Below are 12,436 nucleotides of genomic sequence, written 5' to 3' on the forward strand. Positions count from 1 at the left end.
TGATTGGTATTTTTGGCTTTTCTTGTCAGTTGAGAGACCCATTGACAGTGTTAACGATCAGGACACAACGTTGAGTTCACGTCCTCATACATTGAAGTGAAAAATGTGAGACATAAAAATTGAAGCTATTTGACAATCTAGATTTCTCTGTGACGTGAGCACAATCTTCCAGGCATAGAAATTGATATATATATATATATACATTTTTTTTAAATAATAAATTTTGTGCTGGGAATTGCTCCCAGCGATTTTCTGCGTTGTTCACTTGAAAGAAAATCCTAAATGTAAATTACGTAAACTTTGAAAGTGAGTCCACTAACATCGGCCGATATATCTATAATCCAAGTTCAACATATAATTTTAATTTCAAACTGTTAGTTTGTGCATAGACCTACACGTGTAGGGTCTATGGTTTGTGTTTGCATATAGCCGGTTAGTCGTACAATATAATGGCGATAAATAAAAAGACACTGTGTAATAAAGAGATGCTGGACGGCATATTTGTTGTACAATCGTGCCCATTCTTAGTGAATATTTTCACAATCTAGGACTGTATCAAAACTTACTGTCTGACCTTTCATTGCAAAGGTCATTTATCCAAATATGGTTTAATCCTGGCTACACATGTTAGTACTTGTTAGTAGTATTCACAAGCGCATGCGCAGTAACTGAAACACGTCACCACCAAATGTTCATTTTGGGTATGTATACGTATGCATGTATATATGTATGGGTTTTCCTTTAGGTGACCTGACATCATTATGAGACATTGATGTATATCTGCACCTACATACATTTATCTACCAATGGTTTATCATCACACCTGACATTGACTAACACCCAGCGACGGGGCTCAAACCTGCAACCTGCAGATTCAAAGCCGACCACTCTAACCATTCAACCATCATGACTCCACAATACAGGAAAATTGAGAGGGAAAAAGTAAATTTAGTTTTTGTAGATAAGACAGGGTAAGATAACAAGGACAGATATCATACATAATATTTCAAATCCCGATGAATGATTTTTCTATTTTTCAATGCAATGATTTATTTCTTACATGGTAATTGTCTCTTCAGGTTAAATATACGGATACCTTTTATCAAATATGGCGTCAAGTAGAGCCCGCGTTGCCTTGGTAACTGGTTCAACCAGTGGGATAGGATTGGGAATCACGAAGGCGTTTGCAAAAAGTGGATTTGCTGTTATAGTGACTGGCTTTAGAGGTGATCAACTGATAAAATCGATACTTGATGAATTACACCAGTAAGTGCAAAAATTACCTCATCAAATATTTCCCCAAATTTTAGTCTGCAAATGTTTTTAACATGCAAATGAAGACGATTTCTTCTTTTATGCCAAATAATTGACTTGTGTCTACATTCAGATTGTACGTGTTCAAACATAAATACAGGATTGATTTCCTTGTCGATTTACGTCACAACAGGACATTTACGGTGACGTCATTGATTCTGCGGTACCTAAAGTATAAGCCATATAACATTCACAATCTCAATTCTTCGTAAATCAAGCTTGCGTACGTTAACATGTTAAACAAACAAATATACAAACTGTAACACGCAAAAATGACGAAAATGATAATGCAAAGAAAAGAAATGAGAACAAATTAAATTAATCAATTTCACGCAGCTATTCATTTCATTCAGAGGTAAAATGCTTGTGAAAGTGTTTTGACCAGTACCGCAGCCTTCAGGGGGGGGGGAGCAGCTGCCCGCAGGCTACGGTACTGGTCAAAACACTTTCGTGTCGTGCAGCCGCCGCGCCCCCACCCCCACCCCCGGAGATCTTTACGGAAAAAAATGGAACTTTTCGAATACATAGCGATATTAATATTACGTTATTTACGTGACGATTCCTGGCACGCGCGATTTGAATTGATGGTTCACTGAAGTCAAAAGTGACAGTCATTGTACTTACACTGACCCCTCGCTAATATGTCTCTCTATTCTACACTGCTTTAACTTTGAATAAAAATGTGTCCAGTTAAAAATTGCAACTTTTTACAGAGTAGCGAATTAATAATTCTTTGTGCGGGAAAGTGCAAAACAATCGCACACATGCACTATGCATTTTCCGTGAGTATAACAGTAGTCTTGAAAGTCTCCTTTATTTGAAGACAACACGTCACAATAATGTCAGAGAGTGATCGACAGGTGGATCACACTTCATAATAAGTTCCAATAAAGTCAAGACCACAGAATGCCTGCGAGGCTTTGTTGGCCTGTGATCCGGAATATTTCCCAGCGATCAACAAAATTCTGGTAATATTCCTGACAACCCCAGTTGGTAGTGTTTCTTGTGAACGCTGCCCTTTTTCGGCATTGCGCCGTCTGAAACTATGGACAAGGGCAAGTATGGTACAAAATCGCCTCAGTGCGCTTGGGATGCGCTTGGTCTACAGAAATACAAAATGCATCCCAACTCCAGAGGAAGTGGATTCCAGAAAAACAAACTGGAGACTCAACTGTTAAATTAGGTACGCCGTTTAACATCCACTCTTTTGAAGATCCACTTTCAACTGTGTTCGACGTTGTCTTTGGTTGAAATGTTGTTTGATATAATTATCTCATTGCACTGACACTAGCGTTATTCCGTAATTCATTTTGAAGCTTAAGCGACAATCATATGGAAAGCATGGCCCTGAATTTGTAAACAAAACTGTATCTTCGACATCAAAATCCAAACTTAGATTTTCATTATAATGATAATGACAACGAGAATCCACTGATGTCACCTTGGATTTCGACATAAAGTAGTAACAGTTTTGGGAATGACAGAAAAAAAATCTGTTCAAAATGTTAGTTCTACTTCCCGTTGTACCTGCATAGACTGTAGGGCAATTAGTTCGGTTAAAGAAGAGAGTTATTTTGTGTTATTTATTTGAGAAACGCCATCCAATTCTGTTTATTTAAAGGGTCTTTTATATTTACTTTGAATGTGACATCTTTTCGGCCACTACTTTAAAAAGATACGACATCACATATGTAATTGCGTAAGCTAAAATGGATATAATGTAAATTGCATGCATATTTATGTAAATTAGCCATCTTTCCAAATTACATGATTGCTCTGCGCCCCCCCCCCCTCCCTTCCCGGTAATTTGGTCAGGCTACGGCCCTGTTAACATTACTACTTCCACTGATTGTGACAAATCCCCGTAATGAACGAATTTATTTAGTGGGTAGTAGTATTCAGATGATCACGATTACCTTATTCAAATTACAGGATTTCCAAAGCCGCTGTACATTACGTCCCAGCTGATCTAAGCAAGGCGGAGGAAATAGAAGAATTGTACAGAAAAGTCAAAGACATTCACCCAGATGGTATAGATATATTAGTGAACAATGCAGGTCTGTGTATACTATAAATATATTGAATACAACAGCGGAAATATTAGTGTGATATATTAGTGAACAATGTACACTATAAATACTATATACTGAATACAGCAACGGAAATATTAGTGTGATATATTAGTGAACAATGCAGGTCTGTGTATACTATAAATATACTGAATACAGCAACGGAAATATTAGTGTGATATATTAGTGAACAATGTACACTATAAATACTATATACTGAATACAGCATCGGAAATATTAGTGTGATATATTAGTGAACAATGCAGGTCTGTGTATACTATAAATATACTGAATACAGCAACGGAAATATTAGTGTGATATATTAGTGAACAATGTACACTATAAATACTATATACTGAATACAGCATCGGAAATATTAGTGTGATATATTAGTGAACAATGCAGGTCTGTGTATACTATAAATATACTGAATACAGCAACGGAAATATTAGTGTGATATATTAGTGAACAATGTACACTATAAATACTATATACTGAATACAGCAACGGAAATATTAGTGTGATATATTAGTGAACAATGTACACTATAAATACTAGTATATTGAATACAGCATCGGAAATATTAGTGTGATATATTAGTGAACAATGTACACTATAAATACTAGTATATTGAATACAGCATCGGAAATATTAGTGTGATATATTAGTGAACAATGTACACTATAAATACTAGTATATTGAATACAGCATCGGAAATATTAGTGTGATATATTAGTGAACAATGTACACTATAAATACTAGTATATTGAATACAGCATCGGAAATATTAGTGTGATATATTAGTGAACAATGTACACTATAAATACTAGTATATTGAATACAGCATCGGAAATATTAGTGTGATATATTAGTGAACAATGTACACTATAAATACTAGTATATTGAATACAGCATCGGAAACTGAGCTTTCTGCCAACTATAGATAGTCACAAACTGAAACTTTTGTAGCGAAATGTTGTTGAATGGCCGTTGGTGTTATTATACTCACAGCAGGATGTCATTTCTGATGACTTCCATAAGCTTGTAGTGTACTTTATTTCTTACGACTTGAAGTGTTTACACTATCTTGATTACAATGTGATTTTATCCACACATCAAAGGTACCTCTAACATCCGCTTGTGTCGTCTACCATATAGTTCTGTGTTGATATTTATACTTGTAACGTACATCTTACCTTATCATCACATACCCCACTCTGTATCAAAGTTACACCTAAAAATAACTTTATTTTGTTAATGTTGTATATAAGGAACTCAACACAGAGCTCCTATAGAAGAATTCCCTTTGGATATATGGAATCAAATGATGTCCACTATGTTAACTGCACCGTTTCACCTGATTAAACTCTTTCTACCAGATATGAAGAAACGAGGTAAGATTTCACTTATTAAATACAAGGGAAATAATGAATAATGACTAACCAAGGTTATGAGATACCATTGGTATAACATACACTTTAATTAAATTATTACAGTACATAGTTAATGGAGAATTATAAATTTATTCTGTAAAACAACGTAAAGCCATATAGATGACACATATGTCATTGCAAGTAACTGAAACGTCCTGTTCAATAATTTGCATGTACCAAATTTCTATGTACAAGAGATCTAGAGATTTCATTACATCCACTCTAAATCTTTGTCGCACTCACAACAAATGGCATAATCCCACAAAATCAATATTAATTTTACATCATAATGGTCTGAGTTTGATTCTGAGGATCAAGACAAATTCCAGCCGCAGACGAGAATTGGTATTCCGTGGAACCACAGGACGTACGTCTATTCATCACCTTCGTGAGGTCAAACTGACCATCGAGAGGTCAGATTGTGCTGTGGTTTCTGAGTTGAAATTTTATTTATTTATTTATTTATTTATTTATTTATTTATTTATTTATTTATTCATTCATTCATTTGCGATGTCTACAGGGTTACCCCCATTTACAGACACTCACAAAATAAAATGCAAAATTTAGTCTGACAATGTAAGCAAAACGTTTCTGATATGATGATATTGTTGGGTCATTTAAACTGCAGTGGGCACATTCTGGGTTTTGCACGCTCGGACCTCGAGCTCCATGAATCTGTTTACGCTACACACACAAATCGATCATCGATATTTAATTTTTAGGATGAAAATAAGCACAAATTACTGTATATATGAATACCAGACTCGTACCATCAATGGACGTATAGTAAGGGGAGAACCATTGATTTCTGGGGGGGGGGTGGGGTTGGAGGAAGTGGGTATGGCAGCAAATTTGTTTTCTCATCACTGTGTCAGTAATTTTATTTTTCTATTGTCAGTCCTGCATCAAATTATATTTTCCATATGCAGAAGCAATGCAATTTTTTTCTCGGTTACCAATTTTGTAAAAGTGCGGTTCATAACTATACCTACATGTCACTGATTCACAACTAACTTGTTCTGTGTAAGTAGCAATAAGTAGCAGTTTACAATCCATGCTTCTGCTATTTAAATTGTATGTACAAGAGATAGCTGGTTAAAAAAATCCATGAGGAGGTGACTGATCTGGGAGTGTTGTACTTCTGAGCCCTCTGAGTTGCTTATTTATGTATTATTTCGTATGTGCAATTTGAAGGATTATAAAATCAGACAACTGTTTGTTACATGTATTAATTTCTTAAGAACTTTGGTTAATTTTCCCATGTGTGAGGAGTCATGAAGTCAATTTATTTTTCAGGTACCCATGACCTACATTATTTTTTTAAATTACCCTCCCCAACACTATGCATATTTTTTTCTAGTAACCCCTCCCCCATCTCCCCCCCCAACAAGTTTTAGTGATAGCAGACATATATCATAAATGTTGTAAAAAAAAACATAGGGCTTGCTCACAAATATTGAAAATAGGCGGCGCGCCTCCCCAGAGAATATAAGAGAATCGGATTCCCAAATTTTGCTGATTTCAGCACATCGCAATTTTTTTTTTTACCTCTGTAAGTTGGAACGATTTTTTTTCTGAAGCCCTGACGGGATCAAATTATGTTTCTCCTTCACCTGCCGACAATTTTTTTCCCCAATATCCTCCAAACCCCAGAAATCAAATGATTCTCCCCTAATATGTACGTAATCGATCAGTAGTGGAAATACGACATTGTTAGAATGACTGGAAGAAGCCCTTTTAAACAGATAGACGTTCGGTAGAAAGGGAGAGGGTGATTCGGTGTTTGATCTGCCCTGTTTGACGTCACACACGTGACATTTTGCATGTATTCATGTGATAAACACATTGATTTGAATGAAATTTGATTGTTGTGCTGCTTGTCTCTATCATTCATATCAGTACATATGGTATTTCATGTATTTCTCAATTAGGTTGGGGGAGGATTGTCAACAACTCTTCCGCCTTTGGTAAGGTGGCAGGTGTTAACAGGACTGCTTACATCTCTGCCAAACATGGCTTAATTGGACTGACTAAAGTAAGTATTGTCATAATGATGTTTCACATGTAGACTGAAAGACCAGCCGTAGTGGTTTTTCTTCCCATCCCTTCCTCAAAAGGACGCCCCCAGCAACGTATTTTACAGGCTACTTCATATGGTACAAGTTACAATGATAGTGATTGTTATCGTTAGTATAAGTTTTTTTTTCTATCGTCGGAAGTGTAGTAATAGTAGTTGTTGCCATAGCTGCCGTGTAACTTAAAAGTGTAATACTTACGTAAGACCATATACTATTATAACATTAATATTGTCCACACATGCTTCAATCGCATGCACTCACATTTTGTTCTTGCGTTGTTGGCACCTTAACTTAGCGGTTTCCGCGACATTTTATAGTCCGTATAATATAATATAATATAATATAATATAATATAATATGATATGATATAATATAATATGATATAATGTAATGTAATATGATATAATATAATATAAAATAGTATAATGCAATATAATATAAAATATAATATAAGATAATGCAATATACAATACAATACAATACAATACAATACAATATAATATAATATAATATAATATAATTAAATTAACAATTAAAGTCATCGAATTAATCGCTTAATGTGTATTGTTGCCGAAAGCTTGCAGATGTCACGCCCCCGGGTGCCTGTATTTGGCTCGTCTCAGTACCTTACTGGAGAAAGTCGGATTTTTCCCTGTAGTTCAGGTCTAGATATCCCGTGTTTTAGTCGAAGCACACTTTTCATATGCCAGTCAGTTGCTGAGGGGTGGAGTCTTGGTCACATGGTCAGGTAGCTATAGCAACACTTCTCTCTCTCTCTCTCTCTCTCTCTCTCTCTCTCTCTCTCTCTCTCTCTCTCTCTGGACACTGCACCGTGGAGTCAACATCGTGTCAAATACGCTTTTGACATAACCTCTTGGTTTACCGTCATTTTCACTTCTTTTCTGTTAAAACCTACTTCTTCCTTTAGGGAAACGGTTTCTTGTATGCCTCTGTGAGGTTGGTTCGTTGGTTTTCACCAGTTGGTCGTGATATTTCAGGTTTCTTGGGTTGTGTCATGGTGTAGAGACGCTAGCATTGGCGAATGAGTCTGCACTCAATTTTATAGTGTATGTTCTGCCATACACAAGGTCAAATCGAACAGCTTGGTGTGACGGAGCGGGTTTTTCACGATTATCGAAGGCTTGCTAACGCTACCACTTATTAGCTTTCGTAGGCAATCTATTCTAGTGTTTTATCAGGTGTTAAATATCAGAGTTTCTCGTGTGTTTTCCACGACTTCGTCACAATGGTGGCAAGCGGTGCGATTTAAAATTGAGTCAGGCTCGTAGCGTTGCGTTGGTATATTGATTCTGTTGTTCGTATTTGCGACAAAGTTTCAAAGTCGTTTTATCGATCGATACTTCTATTGATCAAGTTGTTGCAGTTGTTGTTGTTTGGTTATTTGGCATTGTACTGATTTCGAGACATTGCCATAGAGAATTCTCTGGATAGTGAGATTATTTTTCCAAGTGGAGAGCGAGCATGAGCAAGGTGTTGATAACACTGTCCTAGTATCTGATATCACAGTGCTGATATATATACAACTCACAGGAAGTATGAGCAAGTTCACAATGAACGGCAAGTTGTCGATTTTGGGGACATGCCTCACCTAATATCGCCAGAAGGTATCGTCCAACAAGGAGTAAAGCATTTGCCTGAGACTATACCATTCTCCTTAGGGGTGTTTCGAGTGGTATGCATAGTACGTTGAACACTACCACTTCGAGGGGTGCAGGTGGCAATGTGTCAACTTCTGTTGCTCAGACTAAAGGGTCTACTTCAATGAAAAGCGCGGATGGATGTGTTGGATGGTCATTCTTTTGCTCAGCCTACTAACACAAATTCCACTTCAACACATTTTCTTGGTGTTACATTGTTACCCGCAGGTATCAGTTTGGGGTATGAGGGAGGCAGTCTAGTCTATCTGCAAATAAATTAGATTTGCCATCATCAGGTATGTCTTATAAAACCAGTAGAACCCCCACTAAACTGTTCGGGCTCTAAGCAAACAACAGTAGCGAAAGCAAACAGTTATGATGGGAATAATGATTTTGTGAACTTAACTACAAACTCCATTTTGAAATCTGTGCGCGTGTAAATAGGTGGAATTCTGAGCAGAACTTTAACCTTCTTTTGACCAAACTGAATGGTCATGGTCGAGCTCTTGAATTCACTGTGCATTTATACGCAAAGGAAGTAAACGATTATGAGGAGTTGTGTGAATTGTTGAGACAATTTTCTATGTGAGTCAGCTGACATGGCGTATGCTATATGACAGAACATAAATATTCATTGAAGGTAAAAAGCACTTAGGAGTTCATTCTTCATTCAGGAAAATTGATTTCTTTTATATCAGAAAATGAAGTCATCAACAACCACCAAATTGAAATAACCTTAAGCACGGTCGTTTTATATTATACTTGGTGAGCCTACCCGTATTTATTTCAGAATTTACATATTAGACAACATGGGAGTCCATGGTAAGGACCTACACAGAACAATGAATGGGGAATGTTTGAATTCTTTTTTTCCTATGCAATCGCAAGTAATGTCATTTAAATGATGCAAACTCATGAAATGACGCTTCACAACCCAAAGTTTGTGGGAAATGTCTTTATTTCCTCCAATTGTCTTTCCCTTCACGTTATACTTGTATCGAAGTACGGTAATGCAAAGAATTGTCAAATTTAACATTTCAACTGTTATCATATTTATATCTAGTCACATCTACCCTGTATCTACCCTGGCAAATCTTTACTAAATTAATTTATTTAGGCTGTTGCCATGGAAACAGCAACCAGCGGAGTAACGTGCAATGCCATATGTCTCGGTATTGTAGAGACACCAAGTAAGTATACGCACACATTTCCAAGAGACTTATTTTTATTTTACAAGAAAACATAAGGTCTCTCCTAGTTAAGATATGTACAGAATATCAAGGCGCCAATGAAAGTGTTATATAGTCGTAGCCCAACAGTAAGTTGATTACCATATTAATTAATAACAGCCAATTACAGCCAATTAACAGTCGCTCAAATCTGTACAAGCATACATCATCTAAAAGGAAGGTCCAATCAAATACAGTCGCACATTTAGATAGCCCGACTTTGTGTTTTTAATTGATATGTATGTGAATTTTAGAAATAAAATGAAACGTAGTAATGTTATGTTTGTCGACATTTTGGGGGAACTTTTTGCCGCAAAGCATGCTGGGAAAATCTGCTTTTGACGTCACGTCAACCTATACCTACACTGGCATCTAGATCTAGGTGTGTGCAGCAGCTGCTCATCATTGACAAATATGCCAAGGTGTAAATATAACGGATGTAATCATTTTCAGCACGATGGTAAATCATTTTTACCATAACTGATCCACAGAGACACCCAGTAATGTGTAAATTTTGGCTGCAAACTTATTTACCTAAAGGAAATTGGTTCAAGTACCATTAGGAAATTTGGACGCAACACGTCAAAATCACGTTGTTACAACATTACCCGGGCCCCACTTTAGTAGAATTTCCCGATAACTGCGTGCTCCGTAAACACGATCTCACCAGTTTAAAAGCATTTTATATGTTTTCTGTCATTTCACTTTGATCATGGCCACACCCTTGGGGAACTCAGTTAAATTGATCAGGAACCGGTAACATTTACTGGCTTTATACATTGAATACTAGTACTTTCCCCTCAGTAATAGGATGACGTGACGTCACAATTTCTCAAAGTGAACAATGGCAGGCGAATGGGACCTTTCATTAAATCTAATTAAAGTCAAGTTGAATCAAGTTGAAGGCTAGGTTCGCTTTATTGACCACATTTCCTGTTTGCTGTGGTTGCTCTGTCTTTGTGTTCTCGTATCTCTTATAATACATCGGTATACAAGAGGAGTCGAACACCAGGCATTATAAGAAAGGGAGGATGAACATAAACATTAATCTTCGTGGCCTTTGAATTATTTCATTGATTACTTATCTTAGTGGCGAAGAGAACGTTGGAAGAGGATGCAGCGAACAGAGGAATCACTCCAGAGGAGGCCAAGGTAAAGCAAAGGAACACATGGCCACAGGATACAACTTAATTTTGTGTGATATTGATTAATGGACTGATTGATTTTTGTAGTGATGTAAAACTTTTTCTCCTTTTCCTGGCTAGTTTTCTCTTTCAGCTTATTAACTAAATAAATACATCTTGTCCATTCTTCTCCTCTTATCAAAACATCCCTAATCTTATAATTACCAGGGCGTTCGTTACCACAACATAATGGCTTTATCTTTTATCTTTTTGGAGGTTATCACCCTAAACAAACATTCAGCCATGTGCAAACTAGTACATTCTTCCTTGTTTGTGCTTTTGTTCAATCAATAAATCAATTGATCAATCAATCAGTTACATTCCTTCTTTCCCCTGTGGTATGACAGATTACAAACACCGTGCTGATTAGCACAAAGGAATTATGGTGACGTCAATACACGTACATAGCTATTGGGAATGTCTCTTACATCCATTTGACTTCTACAAAACATGTATGCTTGGTTACGGAAACAGTATAATAGCAGACACGTCTTGGATTTATTAATAACGTAAAATAATTCGACGAAGTAATACCACTGTCCATGTTACTGACTACGATATACACATTTACCTGTTAGAACACAGAATACTTCAGATTTTGATCATTTTCAATTTCAAAATTTCATTTTGTCGAGTTTTATATTCATGCGAGAGTGAGTTTTTGTCGCTCCCCCTTTTTGTTACTACATCTTAAAGATAACATCGCAAGACAAGATCTTGTTTTTGTTTTTGCAGATACAGTATCTGTTACAGAGACAGCCTACTCTAAAGATGATAACAGTAGAACAGGTAACATTGTAAATATATATGTCACATACATACATACATATATACATACATACATACATACATACATAGATACATAGATACATGCAAGCATTCATACATACATACATACATATATCCATCCATCCATGCATGCAAGCACACATACACACACACACACACATACATACATACATACATACATACATACATACATAAGCAAGTGTATGTGTGTGTGCGTGATGGTTAAAATGACCAATTGAATTATAGTAACAATAACCCTAATTCAAATGAATGTTAACAATTGTCTCTATTCCAAGGTTGCAGAAACTGTGAAGTTTATCTGTTCACCAGCAGCTGATCAAATGACAGGATCTGCATTATCAGTAGATGGAGGATGGACAGCAAAGTGATGTCATGGACTATTGGTCAAGCATGTGCTGTATTCACAAGATAACAGACAAGTTGTTTGAACTTCAAGACGGACATTTATGAATGTTGAAAATCTAGAACACAATAAAGGGTACTTTCTCTTGTGAAGGTTTATCTTGCAACTTGAATTTTTTCTCTTACTGTACGTACACTAATAATGATAAAGAATAAAGTGGTACTATACAACAAAGTATATTTAACTATGTCTATTTGAAAGGACCTTTCTCGAATCTCAATCATCAAATTATCAGAGAGAGGTTTTATCTTTCAATC

General features: G+C 36.3%; 1 protein-coding gene across 1 annotated transcript; it reads left to right on the forward strand.

Moving 5' to 3' along the window:
- The first annotated feature begins 1,108 nt into the window (after positions 1-1,108).
- On the forward strand, positions 1,109-12,247 carry LOC144444392 (D-beta-hydroxybutyrate dehydrogenase-like). The gene is made up of 8 exons (XM_078133806.1): positions 1,109-1,266; positions 3,247-3,371; positions 4,655-4,777; positions 6,749-6,852; positions 9,671-9,743; positions 10,873-10,934; positions 11,702-11,755; positions 12,052-12,247. The coding sequence occupies exons 1-8, from the start codon at positions 1,109-1,111 to the stop codon at positions 12,142-12,144; spliced, it is 792 nt and encodes a 263-aa protein (XP_077989932.1). The 3' UTR covers positions 12,145-12,247.
- The last annotated feature ends 189 nt before the right edge of the window (positions 12,248-12,436 follow it).

The sequence above is a fragment of the Glandiceps talaboti genome, chromosome 13, assembly GCF_964340395.1.
Source record: "Glandiceps talaboti chromosome 13, keGlaTala1.1, whole genome shotgun sequence".
NCBI lineage: Eukaryota > Metazoa > Hemichordata > Enteropneusta > Spengelidae > Glandiceps > Glandiceps talaboti.

Excerpts from the sequence above, each read along its gene's own strand:
- LOC144444392 (XM_078133806.1), top strand. The coding sequence starts at position 1,109 with ATGGCGTCAAGTAGAGCCCGCGTTGCCTTGGTAACTGGTTCAACCAGT. Across the intron at positions 6,853-9,670 it reads GCTTAATTGGACTGACTAAA|GCTGTTGCCATGGAAACAGC; the intron begins GTAAGTATTGTC and ends TAATTTATTTAG. Across the intron at positions 11,756-12,051 it reads AGATGATAACAGTAGAACAG|GTTGCAGAAACTGTGAAGTT; the intron begins GTAACATTGTAA and ends CTCTATTCCAAG.